Below are 15169 nucleotides of genomic sequence, written 5' to 3'. Positions count from 1 at the left end.
AAAGAACATGGGTACACACACACAGAGGAGAGCACACACACATGTGAAAAGCACATGCGCACATATACACACACACAGGAAAGAGCCCGCATATACACACGTACAGGAAAGAGCCCGCACATACACAGAGAGCCACATGCGTACATACACAAAAGAACACACGTGCACAAGAGCACACACACAGAAGAGCACTCACCCACACACAGCCACGGGCCAGGGAAACAGCTCAGGGTCTACCTGGGAACTCAATGTGGCTGAGAAATGGAACGTGCTGCCTTTCGTTAGTGACTTGACTCGTAGGTAGAGAGCTGTTTCTTTTCTCTCTGAAAAGCCTTCCTATTTCCTAGCCACAAGCCAAGGACGTGGGCTGGAGAGGCCCTGACAGACGAAACACACGGTGCGTGCTCGCGTGTCTGCCATGGGTGCCGAGCCCCTGCTACTGAGAGGAGGCCTGGGCATGTGCTTCCTGCTCGGGGATGTGCTGCCCGCAAGCTATGTCCAGGCCTACCGTCCCCCACTGTAGACGGCCGGCACCCCAGCAGCTCAGCTGTCCTGAGTGCACACCAGCCTCGCAATGAAATCACTGCCACAAACCAACAAACCAGGAAGAGCCAGGCAGCCCCTCCCCGACATTTATTCCGGGCAGGCTCTCCTTGTTCTTCATGTAATTATGGATCTACACTCACCTCCTGGCTGCTTATCCCCCATAATGATAGGTATTAATTTAGAAAGTAAGAAAACAGCTACAATTTACGTTTCTTTGGGTAGCAGCAGGGAAGACAAGGTAAGTAACTTGCTTGAACTTCCTGCAGCCGCCCTTTCTCCCATCACTGCTGTGCTGGGGACACACCAAGAACCAAGATGGCTCCACCCTGGACTAAGCCAAACGCAGGTTGCAGGTCCCCGGTCCCAGGTGCCCCACACATGGCTGAGAGGCTAATGTGAGCCCCACCTGCCTGCAATTCACCCTAGCTCGACTCACCCCAGCTGCGGGACCTCCCATGACCCACCAGAAAAGTGCAAAAGGAGCAGCCATCCCTGCAACACGGCAGACAGGAACCTCTCTTAAAATGCTAGACTATGAGGAAGAAAATCCCCACCACCTACAATCATGGAAAAAAGATTCCATAAACAGAGAATACCTGGGGACATTGGAAGGTCACGACCCCAGAAGGATGGAGAAGGACCTCTGATTCCCGCCTACCCACAGGTTAGGGGACAGCCTGCAGGAAACCAGCAGGCAGGGGGAAGCTCGGCCCCCAAGTTCAGGACGTCCCTGGCCATGCCCCAGAGGCTCCCTTGGCCCCAACCTCTGGGACCTCTGGCCCTCAAGTGTCCACCTTGAGAGACCTGCTCAGCTCAGTCCCCAGAGGACCTGCCTGCCCCTAGCCTGCCAGCTGACTGCAGGCTCCTCTTCTGGCTCCCAGGGCTGGCTGCAGGGGCTGGAAGCTAAGGAGGCTGGCCCAGGGGATGACAGCTCAGGACACCATGCACAGACCCGAATCAATCCGCTGCTTTTCCAACTTGCTCACTAAAGGCTCTGAGCAGAGGCAACAGTCACAGACCCTGAGCTCCTCTTCATGCCGGTGAGCTGTGAGGCCAGCTGACAGGATGACTGTCTCCATCAGGAAGGACAAGAGGACTTCTCGAGGCCTGGGGTTCCCTTTCCTTGCGACTGCTGTTGTTTTCACTGATTCATCCGTTTTATCTTGTCTTAAATCACTTCATATGAGGTATACTGGTTTTCTGAAATGGCAAAAACTAGCTCTAATCCCAAAGTTATTTAGTATCGTTTTAAAAACTCCATCCCAAATCACCTAATTTGCACTGTGACATCTGAGGGTCCCCACTGTCCCCCTCTGAAAGCCGCAGAGGCTTTAAAACATCTCATCCTAATAATCACCATCAGGCAAGCCAGGAAAGCACTCATGGCCGAGAGCACATTCAGACGGTACCGCCGAGGGTACCCGGAAAGTACCTGTCCGTGTGATGTTCACCATATGGGCTCGCCACACATCAGACATCACTGAAACCCTGTTGTAAGAAGAGGTCCCATCCCCAACAACAAGGGACACACGCTGTGGGACTTCCAAGCCCTGCATCAAATAATCGGACCCTTTTTGTTTTTTCCAAAAACTGCGTGGAGCCAGCTCTAAACTTTTGCTGTCAGAACGGTAAATATACACATATATTTATACACATATATATCTACATACACACATACATACGTACATATATATCTCCATACACACATACATACGTACATATATATATGACAGATCTCATATCATTTTTTCCAAATCGGTATTGTCAAAGTCTAGAGGGTGGCACTTGAGGGGGTAAAGCTAAGCGCGCCACTTCCTCTGAAGGTGCATCCATGGGCAGCGAGGCACTGGGCAGCTGCCCAGCAAGCTCTGAGCAAGCGATGCTTTCCCCAGTTTGCTGGGAGTTCCTGCCACCCGTCAATCCCAGCCACTATCCAGTGCCCCCACTGCTGCGTTAGACAGTCCCAGCTAGATACGAAGTCAGGTAAGACTCTCCTAAAGGAAATTCCTTTCCTCTTCCCGCCACTGAGACTGCCTGGCAGTAGTGGCCCGGCCCAGAGGAAAAAGGCTCCTGTGTGCTGCTGCTGCTCTTTACCCTGCCGGGCAGCACAGGAAAGACCCGGCAGCTGCAGTTCACTGAGGGGGCCTCTCTGTCTCCCCATGCCCCTGGGACACAGCCCAATTCCCCAAACTCCCTCAGGACACTGCTGGACCCTCTAGACTCAGCCTCAGGGCAGTGACCAAAGGCAAGGGCTAGGTTGGAAGTCCACTGAAGCGAACCAGGAAGAGCCAACAGGTCCCCAAATTCAAGCAGCAAAAGCCAGAGGTACTGAGCCACGAATCTCCGATAAGAAGCCTAGCCAGCCAGAGCACCCATCACTGCCAGGAAGGCACCAGTCTGGCTCAATGCAGGGAGAGGTCCCGGTCCACAGCATCCCTGAGTGCAGCCGCCCCTGCAGGCTGACCCCGCTCTGCTGCCATCCTGTGGGTTCTCAAAGGGGAGCCCCTTCGCCTGCAGCCTGGGACACCTGTGCCATTGCACTTCACCTCGGCCCTTAGCCCCGGGCACCAACCAGGCCGAGGTCTGTGCACCCTGCAGGGCATGAGGCTGGGCTGCAAAGTCCCCTGAGGAAAAGACCCACAGAGACACCAAGTGCACCAGAGAGGGGTCCACGGCCCAATTGGGCCAGGAAATAAAGAAATCACAGCAGGGAAGTGAGGCGGCCCCAGCAATTTGGCATTACCCTCCAGATCCACATGCCCCACACGCCCCTCCTCGGGCTGTCTTCTCCAGTTCTTTCAACCGCCCTGGAATGGAGTCGGCAGGACACCAACTGTGGTTTCACTCACAACTTCACGTGACCTCCCTGTGTTTCACGCCCGTCTGTCTTCACCCCTCACTCCAAGAGAGCGCTGCTGAGGACAGGCACGTCTGAGTCTCCGGGTCATCCATCTGCCCACCAGGTGTCTGCTGGTGTTCTTCAGGGAATCACAACCCTTACAACCTTGTGTGTCAGTAAGCCAGATGTTTTCCTTGCAGTTACCGCAGGAAAGGTGAAAGCAATGTGCCCACTCACACTGGGCTCTTCCTGGAGATGAAAAGTCAGCTCAGTGGAAGGGCTGCATTAGCAGGCAGCAGACGTGACGGGGCCCTGTCTCAGGACAGCGACTCCCATGCCAATGAGCCAGCTGTCCTGAACTACTGATATTGTCTAGCAAAGGGCCATAAAGGAAGGATGCCCTAATATGTGGCTGTGTTTAATAACAACACAGAATAATCTGAAATGCTTCAAACAAGAAATACCCACTGGATATGACCAGCTACTAAAGGTCTGGTCACATTCTTGATATGTCTTTGTTGGAGAGTGGAAATTCATTAAAAGTAGTACAGACTTTAAACTCTTCCCAAAGTATCCTTTCTGCAAGTCAGGTAATACTCAACAATAATAAAAACGGTTGCTACTACTGGTTACCACCAGGGCTGAAGGAATTTAAAAATGAGAAGCATTGCCAGTTTGTTTGCCCAACTTCAGAAACCTGAGCGCCATAACACACATGCCAATTCAGAAGGAAAAGGTTCTCCCTAAAAGCCTCAGCAGCACTCTCCTGCAGAACTCCCGGGAGGGGCTTGAGGTCCCCTGCTAGAGGGCTCTGTCTTCACGGTGTCCACCCAACCAACACCCGCATGCCTCCGAGGCAGGCCGGGAGCACCAGCAGTGCAGTGCAGCGCACAGGGAGCTGAGGGATTGTGCATGCTAAAAAGGGAGACATATTGAAACTGAAAACGTTGCTGTGCTCACATTAACTTATAAAAAATCTGATTTCAGAAATTTTAAAATATCAGAATTCTACCATATGCATCCGCAATGTGACTGCACAGCATATCTCCTCGGAGATAATTTCTGTGAGAAGAGAAACAAAATACAGAATTCTACTGAGATGACCTGTGGATTTACAGCCCTCGAATCCGGTAGGCTCATAAAGAAGAAATGATTTACAACTCAAGATTCCACAACATGATTCAAGCAACATTCCCCCCGCGAGAATTTTAACACCTGATAAATGGAACCAAAATCAAACTGTAGAAATCCAGAATATGGGTTAAAAGGCAACCCTATATCACACAAAATACACACTGAGTACACCAAAACTACCGACTCTATGTTTACAACCTAATTAATAGGCAGAGCCCTCTTAAAACAAGCAGTAACGCCACATTTGGTGTGTGAATCACTCAATATTCACCCCAGTCAATTACGTTAATTTACAGCCAACGTTCTGTGCCCACGTCAGGTGTCTCGATGGGTTAGCAAAACACAGAGGTTTCATTATATCCAAAGAAGTAAGTACTGAAAATAAACGATACTTTCACACAAAGTATCACAGGGTCACTACTGCCAGAGAAAACGCCGCAACTGAGAGTATTACACGTCAGGGCATAGCGGTCAGAAAGCCCTTTTCAAATTAAAGAGAAGCCTGGCTTCCACGTGGGGCAGCACGGCACGTGTTACCAAACCTGATCCTGCAGTGTGACCTCGCACGCTGGGCCCAACAAGCTTCCTCCTAAAACGCACTTTTAAACATCCGTCATGACCGATTTGGATTTACTTCAGGAATATATAGTTGGGTCATTCTGGCTTTGGGAAAATCTAATAAAATTCACTACATTAACAGATCAAGTAAACAAAAACATATTACCTCAGATAATGGGAGGAAAAAGGATCTGATAAACCTCCACAGCCATTTATGATTTTAAAACTAAGAGCAAGGCACCTTCCTTCGCATAATAAAGATAAAAATCACAAGTCAATGGTGCAATTTTTCCCTTTAAAAGATTAAAATTTTATCTTAAATAATTTTTAAATATTTAAAAGATTAAAATTTTTCCCTTTAAAGATTAAAATCACAAGTCAATGGTGTAATTTTCCCCTTTAAAATCAGCAGTGAGACCAGGCTGTCTGCTTTCCCCACCAAAATTAGTACATGAAGGTTTATAGAAAATTTATTTTGGCCGGACGCAGTGGCTCACTCCTGTAATCCCATCACTTTGGGAGGCTGAGGTGGGTGGATCACAAGGTCAGAAGTTGAAGACCAGCCTGGCCAAGATGGTGAAACTCTGTCTCTACTAAAAAATACAAAAATTAGCCGGGCATGGTGGCAGGCGCCTGTAATTCCAGCTACTCGGGAGGCTGAGACAGGAGAATTGCTTGAACACAGGCAGCAGAGGTTGCAGTGAGCCAAGATCGTGCCACTGTACTCCAGCCTGGGTGATAGAGTGAGACTCCATCTCAAAAAGAAAAAAAAAAAATTTATTTTGTAATGAGCAAAAATTAGAAAGAACCCCAGTGTCCGTCAACTGGTGAACAGGCACATTATGGTATGCCCATCCGGAATACTACTCAGCAAGAAAAAAGCAGTGAACTACTGATACTTCTAACAATATGCATGAACCTCCAGAGCACGATGCTAAGCAAAAGAAGACACAGACTACATCGTCTATAGCTTGTGTGATTCCATTTATATGAAATTCTACAAGAGGACAGAACTCTAGAGAAAGAAAGCAGATTAGCAGTTGTCGAGGGGAAGGGTGGGGAGAGGAGACGGACAGCAAAGGGACATGGGGAACCTCACAGACTGACGGAAATGTTTACATCGCAAATTAGGGAGCTGGTACACACCTATGAACGCAGCTGCGAAAACATCTAATTATATACCTAGAATAGGTGAATGGTATTCAACCTCAATAAAGCTGACAGGAGGGAGAGAAGGAGAGACGGAAGGAGAGAAGGAGGAAGCGAAGGAAAGCGGAAACTGACCACATGGACCTGGCCATCACCCGTGGAATGGATAAATGGATGTATCGACAGTGCAGGGAGTTGGGAGGATGCTTACAGCAGAAATCCTTCTTCCTATTAGCCCAAACTTTAGGGGAGCACATAACCAAAACAACCAAACTTACATTTTCCCTGATCCATACAGCTAAGTAAAACCACGTCACTTCGGATGACAAGCCAGCAGGAAACAGTGGAAGTGCTACGAGCAGCTGTTGGGGGTACGGCTTCTCGTCCCATGTCTTATTATCCCTGCTAGTGGAATGCAAATGTGATGACGAGTGCTAAGGCAGCCACCTTGGACCATGAGGTCAAAGCCAAGCACAGAGGAGCAACCAATGTGGTGACAATGTGGAGACAGTAATAGAGTTCTATCCTGTGAAGCCACGATTATTACACATTTGCCATCACTTGTAGATGTATTCACATCTAACCTCTACACCTCTACCATGCCAGAAACCATAACTCAATTTTTCCTACTAGCCAATACAAGACAGACTTTTCTTTTCCCTGCTGAGACAAAGTCTTGCTCTGTCACCCAGGCTGGAGTACAGCGGCGAGATCTCAGCTCACTGCAGCCTCTGTCTCCTGAGTTCAAGCAATTTTCCTGCCTCAGCCTCCTCAGTAGCTGGGACTACAGGTACACGCCACCATGCCCAGCTAATTTTTGTATTTTTCATAGAGATGGAGTTCCGCCATGTTGGCCAGGCTGGTCTGGAACTCCTGACCTCAGCTGATCTGCTCCCCTTGACCTCCCAAAGCGCTGGGATTACAGGCGTGAGCCACTGCGCCGGGCCAAGGCACACATTTCAATATTCTCCTGAAGTCCTCTGCCTATCATTTCATTTCCACACACACACAGGCCGTGCTCAGGTGACCTACTCTTCACACTCTGCCAGCCTGCAGGAGGCTGGCTCTCCCAGAAGCCAGCCCATCTACCTTCCAGGCTGATCCACTCTGCAAGCCTTGCTGAGCTGGGTCCCGGAGAGCATCAACACCCCCGGGAGACCATGTGGGAGCTGAGTAAGACCGACCGGGTGTGAAAGGAAACCGAATCGTGAAAACCCAAGCTCAGTAAGCCAAAGTGAATGGTCAAGCTGGGAACTGGGGCATGCAAACCTGCCTACCCCTTTGGTTCCAAAGATAAGATGGCTACAAGATGAAGCAACATGCCTCCCCCTTATTTTGCCCACAAGGAAATTCCTAGTGAGCCGCACGATCTTTTACGGTGTTTCTGTTAAGATGTCACCACAGCAAGGCAAATGGATAGCTTATCCTTACAAGTACAGTCACCCCCAGCCCACCAGACACAAATGTGTATCTGATTGTTCCCCATTTTGTCTAGGTTATCTTACGTAAAGTGCAGATTCCCTGCATTTTTCCTCTGCTCCATTTGTCTGTGTCTTAGGTTTAAAAAAAAAAAAAATGCAGATTGACTGAGCCAGACAAAGGCATGAACGACTATTTTTCTCTATCTCCCTCTTACATGAAAAATTGTGTACTTCTCAATATCTAGCCCTTTCCCCTTTAAATTCAAAGCCCTCAAAATCATCTTGGGAGAAAGGCATGGACCTGTCTCCCAGGCGCGTGTCCTTACTTTTGACAAATAAACCTCCTAAAATGATTAAGAGTGGTCTCATTGTTTTTCTCAATTGACAGGGGAGGCTTTCCAAAGCAACAGCTCAAAGCCCAGGAGGTCACAGACAAGAGGACCAGCTGCCAACTGCCATCACTAGCACGCGACTCAGCGTCCACACTCTGAGACGGAAGCGCCTGAGAGGTCAGCTGCACAAAGAATGTGTCAAGTGGTAGGAAAAGGTAAGTCAGAATACACCAAAGGTCCTGTGGCAGACTCTATTTCCCATTTTAAAAATCATAAGTAAAAAGGAAGTTATAATAAATCACCTCATTTTCCAGATATGATTAGCACCACTGCTGAAAAGGACAATCAAAGAGAAGTGTCTCAGAATGACTACTGCTGGAAACTAATTTTCTCTTTTTGTATTCTACAATCTCTAAGTACTTCGCTTTAACAATCTTGGATTTTTTTAACAGATTTACTGCACAGACAAGAAATGTCAAAGCTTAAAAGCACATTTACTAAAGCAATCAACATGCAAAACAAAATATTTCTAACAATAAAAAAAAGATTCAGCTTTAAAGAGAGAACATTTACTATAACAAGAAAAAAAATGATAACTAAGAATAAATCTAATAAAACATGTGAGTCAGGAGAATAGGGTCTGGAGGCAGGAACCTAAGGCCAATTCACACTAACTTCTTAGAACCAAATCAAAAGGAAAACCCCACTTTCAAGCCCAGGTAACAAAAGAATCAGAGGCAATCCACCCCTTCTCTGCATGGCAGATGAAAAACTGAAAGTATCTCTGATTGATCCCCTTCAACAACCAATCAGGCTGGTCCCAGGCCAAGTCTTTCTTTGCACAACATTGTAAATTTATGACTTCACTTCAGCCTCTGATTGGCCACTTTCTGCAACTCATCAGACACTTGCACGGGGTGTTTTATAACTTCACTTCAGCCTCTCATTGGTTGCTTTCTGCAACCAATCAGACTGATTGTGGGCCACTACTTCATTGACACAGGGTGTACACCAAGTAACCAATGGGAAACCTCTAGAAGGTATTTAAACCCCAGAAAATTGTGTAACCAGGCCCTTGAGCTGCTTGCCCAGGCCTGTTCCCACCCTGCGGAAAGTGTGCCCTTTTCCATAAATCTCATGCTTCATTCTTCCCTTGCCTTGTTTGTGCATTTTGTCCAATTCTTTGTTCAAGATGCCAAGAACCTGGACACCCTCCACCGGTAACACTTGTACAGGACCCTTCAGGGAGAAAATTTGAAAACTTCACTGAAAAGCATTAAAAATGACTTTTAAAAGAGGAACTAGCATGTTCATGAAAATGAATATTTAATTTCATAAAGCTATCCACTCTCCCAAACTAAAAATTGTCTTTTCTGACCCCTGACTTTCCATGCAATGAAAGATTCCATGCAATTCCAACCATAAACCAAACAAATCTAAAAAACAAAAACACAAGTGAAAGACCTTGGCAAACTGACTCTGAGAAGTATGTAGAAGAGCAAGGGGTGGGACTGCCCAGTTCCTGGCGAAGAGGAAACCCACAGGTGGTGCGTGCCCACAACAGGCAGCAGGACGTCATGAGGCTAAATTACTTGTAGGGTGCAATATGAAGGGAAGACCACCTAAACACTGGGGCAAAACCCAACACAACACAGATCTACGTGAATGTGTCAGTGACAGAAAACAGAAGTGACATCACAAATGTAGAAAATAAAAAGTTCTTCAAAGCTATCCTCTTAATTGATTATAAATCATAGCTTCTTTAAAAGTTAACTTACTGCAGCCTGGCAAACATGGCAAAACCCCATCTCTATAGAAAATACAAAAATTAGCTAGGCGTGGTGGTGGGCACCTGTAATCCCAGCTAGTTGGGAGGCTCAGGCAAAAGGGTCGCCTGAACCTAGGAAGCGTAGGTTGCAGTGAGCTGAGATCATACCACTACACTCCAGCCTGGGTGACAGAGCAAGACTCAGTCTCTGAATGAATGAATGAATGAATGAATGAATGAATGAATGAATGAAAAAACAAGATGCAGAGACCAGGCTAGAGAAAGAGTGATGCAGCTCCAGAAGACCCAAATTAAATTCACACATTGTGTTCCTACTGTCACATGACATGAATGAAAGTCACAAAGAATCGTAAACCTAAAAGGCAAGACAGTGTCATCCAGGTAGGGGTTTCAAGGGGAGCAGGGGGTACACGGCAGCCTCAGTGCTCTGGGTCAGGCCTGAGTTCATGGCCATGTGTGCAGCTAGGTAGCAATGATGGCGTTCTAGCTCCTAAATCTGGCAGTGGATCATGAGTGCATACATCCACACATATGAATTACATACGGTCTTTGGCGTGTGACAATATTATACAGTAAAAATATTTAAAGAACAAATGAGAGTCCCATCAGCAACTGTGAACACAAGGGCCAGGCGCAGCAACAGTTCGCCTGGGAGCCACTCCCAACAAGGCAAACTCCCACCAAGAGCTTCTTACCTCTGTCACCTTGGGCTGCAGGATCAGCGCTTCAGGGCTCATGCGAGGGATGTCTATGTGGATCTGGAGAAGCAGGAGAAACAGACATGTATGTTACATGACAACAAACACACTGCAAGCGTTATGACTAAAACAGCAACACTGAGGGACGTCCTTCCCCTGCCTTTACCCTGCTCTCTCCTCGAGGATTCTCGTTCTCTACGCTACCACGATCTCCCCCGAAGGAGGCATACAAAGCCTGCTCTCTCTGAACAGCTCGCCCAGTCCTAGGTGACAGGCTTGCCTGACACTGTCCCCGCCCAGCAGCCACTGCTGCGTGATGAGGAACAGAGCAGGCCTCGGATGCTTAGTAACATCAGCCACAGCAATTAGTAAACATCGATTTTCAGCCTCTGACACAGGAGCAATTCAAGTACGTCAATAGTTGACAAGTTTTCAGCTGCGACAGCTTCTTCTTGGACAGAGGCCACATTTTTCTCCACTTTATGAAGTCCTGGGGGAATCTAGAACATTTTTCAAAGGAAGCATTTGAAAGCCTCAGTTAGTGTCAGCTGGTTCCTGCTTGGCGGCCATCTGACATGAGAGTTATAATGAAGTCCCCAACACTGCAGAGGACACTTGTGCCCCAGAAGAAGCCAAACCAGAGTGCTGTGAGCTGGAGCTGGCTCCCAGCATCCCACGCGAACTTCTCGTACTAGCCCACACTCCCGTTTGTCCAGGACAGCGGCTCCAGTGGGCTGAGGGAAGATAAACGCATTTTCATGCCAAGGGAGACGCTACAATTGCATTTCATTTCACCCCATCCTTGCACATCCCCACAGAGGACCCTCACACCCAGGAGGCTGGGACACCGTCACTCTGCCATTTACCACACTGTGGCCGGGCCTCAGTTTCCTTGTCTACACAACGGCCGCTCCAAGTATCTCAAAGGGTTACTGGTAAACATCAAGTAAGATTGTGAGTCAACAGCCACATGGATTAAGCTGAGACGCACACACATCTGAGATGCGGGCCAAAGGAGGCCTGCCAGCAGCAGTGCTACTGAAGAGGAGCGGGAGATGGGCGGGGGGGGGGGGGGGGGGGGGGGGGGGAGGGGGGGGACCAGGAGGAGGAAGAGGGGACATGGAGGAGACAGAAGTGGCACTACTCTATCCAGAAAGGCAGAGCCAAAGGACTGCAGCCAGCCACATGCAAGAGCCCAGGTGCCAGCAGGGATAAGGGCCCAGGTCTGTCATCAGGGCGTCCTGGAGGGCTGTCTGTTCCCATACAGTTACACTCGTGTGGACACACACCCATCCCCAGCATGAGCAGCATAAGCTGCTGCAGGGCAGGAGCCAGGTCTGAGCCACCTCTACATGCCCAGGGCCAGCACAGCCCCTTACATAAAAGATCCTGTCACACATTTATGAAGGAGAAAAGGCAGCATCCACCAGACCCCACACCTGCCATCCTCCCCATCATCAGGAGAGGCTCCAACATTAGAGAGACGGTCCTCCACAAGGCTGAGCAGGTAGGGCTCTGTGCACCCCTCCTTCCATCCCGCCTGCCCCCCATCAAACACAGAACTGGGCACAAAGGAAAAAGGCCACAACAGAGTTGACTGAGGGAGGAAAAGGCAGACCAGACCAATATTTCACTCTGACTCCATATGGCCCTCCACGCGGCTTTGACATAACATCTTCAGCAGAAGAGTGAGCACATACAAATCAGATGAAGAAGGATGGAAAGCAAGTGGGGAACCTGCCGAAGCCACCCCCTCCTACTGCCTCCACCTGTGTGCAGGGGCAGGCCGCCAGTCAGGCTCAGTCCACGGGTCAAACGCCCAACTGGACGGCAAGGAGAAACCAGGGTCCCCAAACCCCGTCGGGCCCAGCTCTGCCTGAAATGGCGATGGCGAGAAAGAAGGCGCAGTTCCAAGAGGCCTCGAAGCATTAGGCAGGGAGGAAAAACGACTGCGTTACCGCCCATGTCTCATCTATATTAATGTAGAAACAGTGTGGGAATTCACAATAGTATGGAATCTTTTTATTACCTATCACAGTAACTAAATAAAGATGTATGCAGCCTGTGCGTAATTAACTTTCTCTTCAAAAACTCGGAACAGAATTCCGCTTGGTAAAACTCGCAGATAGATGCTAGTGTCATCCTTTGGAAATCATTTTCTGAAATTAAAATGCATTAAAAAACGCACTCAAAACAATGCCAAATTTATTAATTTCCTAAAACCGGTGCAGTAGCAAAAGAGACCAGGTAAGCTAATATTTCCTTAAGCAAACCCAAAGTAATCTGTGTATCAAGTCAGTTTCCCAGAGTAACTGGGTGGTGGCCCAGTGTGGCCCAGGAGCCCCGGTGCCAGGCAGAAGGCACCACAGGCCAGTGGGAGCTCCGGCCAGGAAGGCAACGGAGGCAGCCATTGCCCCAGTCTCATTCCTAAGCAAGTCACTTTTCCTCCTACGGCCCTGTGTCCCATCCGTCTTGGAAGATGCTGACCAGGAATGCATTTAACTTAAAGAATCTTTGATTACGTAACAGAGGTAAGGCGTATCTTTGGACTTTTTTTTTTTTTTAACAGATAAAACAAACAAAGAGATGTGGATATCCCACGTCTGAGAGGGGAAAATGTGGCAAAGCTCCTTCACCTAGAAGTAGGGTTTGCAGAGGGAGATATTCCTGGCATGCCTCGGGAAACCCAGAAGCTGATTTCAGATATCTGAGACAATAGTACCAATTAAGAACTACCATTCTGACCTTTCACATATTACAAAGAGAATGAGAATTATACGGTCCTCAAAGAGCTATTCTAACAGCAAATTCTGGATGTACTGTGAATCATAAATCAATTTTAAGTATTTTCCCATTATGTATATCATCTGTCAACTGACTATTTAAGAAACCATAATTAGACACATTTTATATTAAACTAAATAGCAAAATGGTAACTTGGCTGCACCTTCTGCTATGGTCTGAAGTGTGTCCCCCACAAACCCAAGCTGATTAACACACCTTTCCTGGGTCGGTATCATGCCCCTAGCTGGACCAAAGAACCCAGCGTCAGCAGCCCCCATGCAACCTCTCTGTCCTGATGCCGTCCAGCTCAATGCCTGGGCCTGGGCCTTCGCCTTCAGAAATGGCCTTTTATTACCAGACAGCAGCTCACGAAGACACAAACTCCCACCATCACCCTAAGGCAGGTCGCAGGAGTCCAAGGCATTTATTTTACAACCTCAATTTAAAATACTCTTTTTTACTTTTGTAGAGAGAACTGAAGACAAGCAAGATAGTACTATTGGAAGAAATATTCCATTATTTGTTTTACAATTTATTAGAAAAGAAAAATCTGTGAGCTAATCAGGGACCTGCGTCTTTAACTCTGACCAACTCCACATGGTTTTGATAAAAACATTTCCTCCTATAAATCACACGGAAGCAAAGTACTTCAGGTAACACACGAAAGAGAGAAAGGGTTCCCACCTGCCTGTACGTGTCCTGGTGAACTTCGTCGTTCCTGGAATGGTAATAGTGTTCAATAAATGCAAAATACTCTTTTTGTTTTCTCTGGAGAGTGGCTGGTCTCCGGTCTACGTTGGCAGGAAGGTAACCCTGGGTGAGAAATAAAAAACAAACAATATACAAGGTCATAGTTAGTTCATGGAGTCCCCATGAGAAGTGCGAAATAAAAAGGCTTGCATCCTACCTGAGGGTGGCGTTCTGAAATCTGATACAAAGGGGAGCACAAATTGTGGGAAAACAGAAACACACAGAGAAGCTCAGCCAGCTGAACCCCACGCAGGCAGCACTCCCGACAGCACTGAGGAAGGCGCCAGGGCTTGCGTCCGCAGCCTCCCAGTGCAGGCCCTCTTCACTCAGCCGGACAGGAGTCGCTCAGGCTCTGCAGCAGGTGAGCCCAAGGCCCTTCTACAGCAGGGCTGCGTGATGAGACAAGCCCTTCTCTGTTGGCCTCATACACCAGGAAGGATTCCAAAGTCTCAACAGTCTTCTACCAGCAACCACACACACACATATACACATATACATGTATACATGCACGCATATACACACATACATGTGTACGTACTGTCACTTATGTAAATGTGCTGCTGTCTTCAAACACGCATGGGCCTGTGAGAGCTGCGTCCCAGTACGTAAAGGGGACTTGACCTCAGAAAGGGCCAGCCAGCACAAGGAGGTCATGAAGAGGCTGATTCCTGGTCCCGACGGTCTTTGCCTTGTTTCTACTTTTTAACTTGACATTATTGACAACATATAGTTGCCCCTAAGTGTCCTTGGGGGATACCAACATTCTTAGCTGCTCAAGACCCTTGTATAAAATGTCGTAGTATTTGCATGTAACCTATGCACATCTGCCTGAGTACTTTAATACTGTATGACACCTGACACAGGGTAAATACTACGCAAACAGTTGTTAGACTGTGTTGTTATTTATACTAACCTTTGTTGCATTATTACTTTTCATTGGGTCTTTTTCCAAATATTTTCCATGCACAGTTGGTTGAATCTGCAGATGCAAAACCTCCAGATATAAATGGCCAACTCTAATTTATAAAATAAGTGTGCCCATTTTAGCCAATCAGTTGGGTGGCTTTTGACAAGGGTACCCAGCTATGTAACTCCTACTCCAAGGAAGATACAGACACCCTTCTATCCTCCCGCCCCCGTAGGCTTCCCAGTACCCTCTAGCAGCCTGT

The 15169-nt window shown here is 47.9% G+C and overlaps 1 protein-coding gene across 7 annotated transcripts in view; it reads right to left on the bottom strand.

Annotated features, from left to right (window-relative positions):
• TBC1D22A (TBC1 domain family member 22A) overlaps positions 1-15169 on the bottom strand; it is a 384809-nt gene that overhangs the window by 268088 nt on the left and 101552 nt on the right. For 6 of the 7 annotated variants that reach the window (XM_032261506.1, XM_032261502.1, XM_032261504.1 and 3 more), the window contains 2 exons: positions 13935-14063; positions 10464-10526 (listed from right to left, as the gene is read on the bottom strand). In XM_032261506.1, the coding sequence (XP_032117397.1) occupies positions 10464-10526; positions 13935-14063 (192 nt within the window). The remainder of the gene's footprint in view (positions 1-10463; positions 10527-13934; positions 14064-15169) is intronic. The other variant, XM_032261505.1, reaches the window with a different exon arrangement.

The sequence above is a fragment of the Sapajus apella genome, unplaced genomic scaffold (genome assembly GCF_009761245.1).
Source record: "Sapajus apella isolate SASKATOON/1434 unplaced genomic scaffold, GSC_monkey_1.0 scaffold123, whole genome shotgun sequence".
Classification (NCBI taxonomy): Eukaryota; Metazoa; Chordata; class Mammalia; order Primates; family Cebidae; genus Sapajus; species Sapajus apella.
The sequence above is the reverse complement of the archived record's forward strand: the minus strand, read 5'-3'. Positions and strand labels throughout refer to the sequence as shown.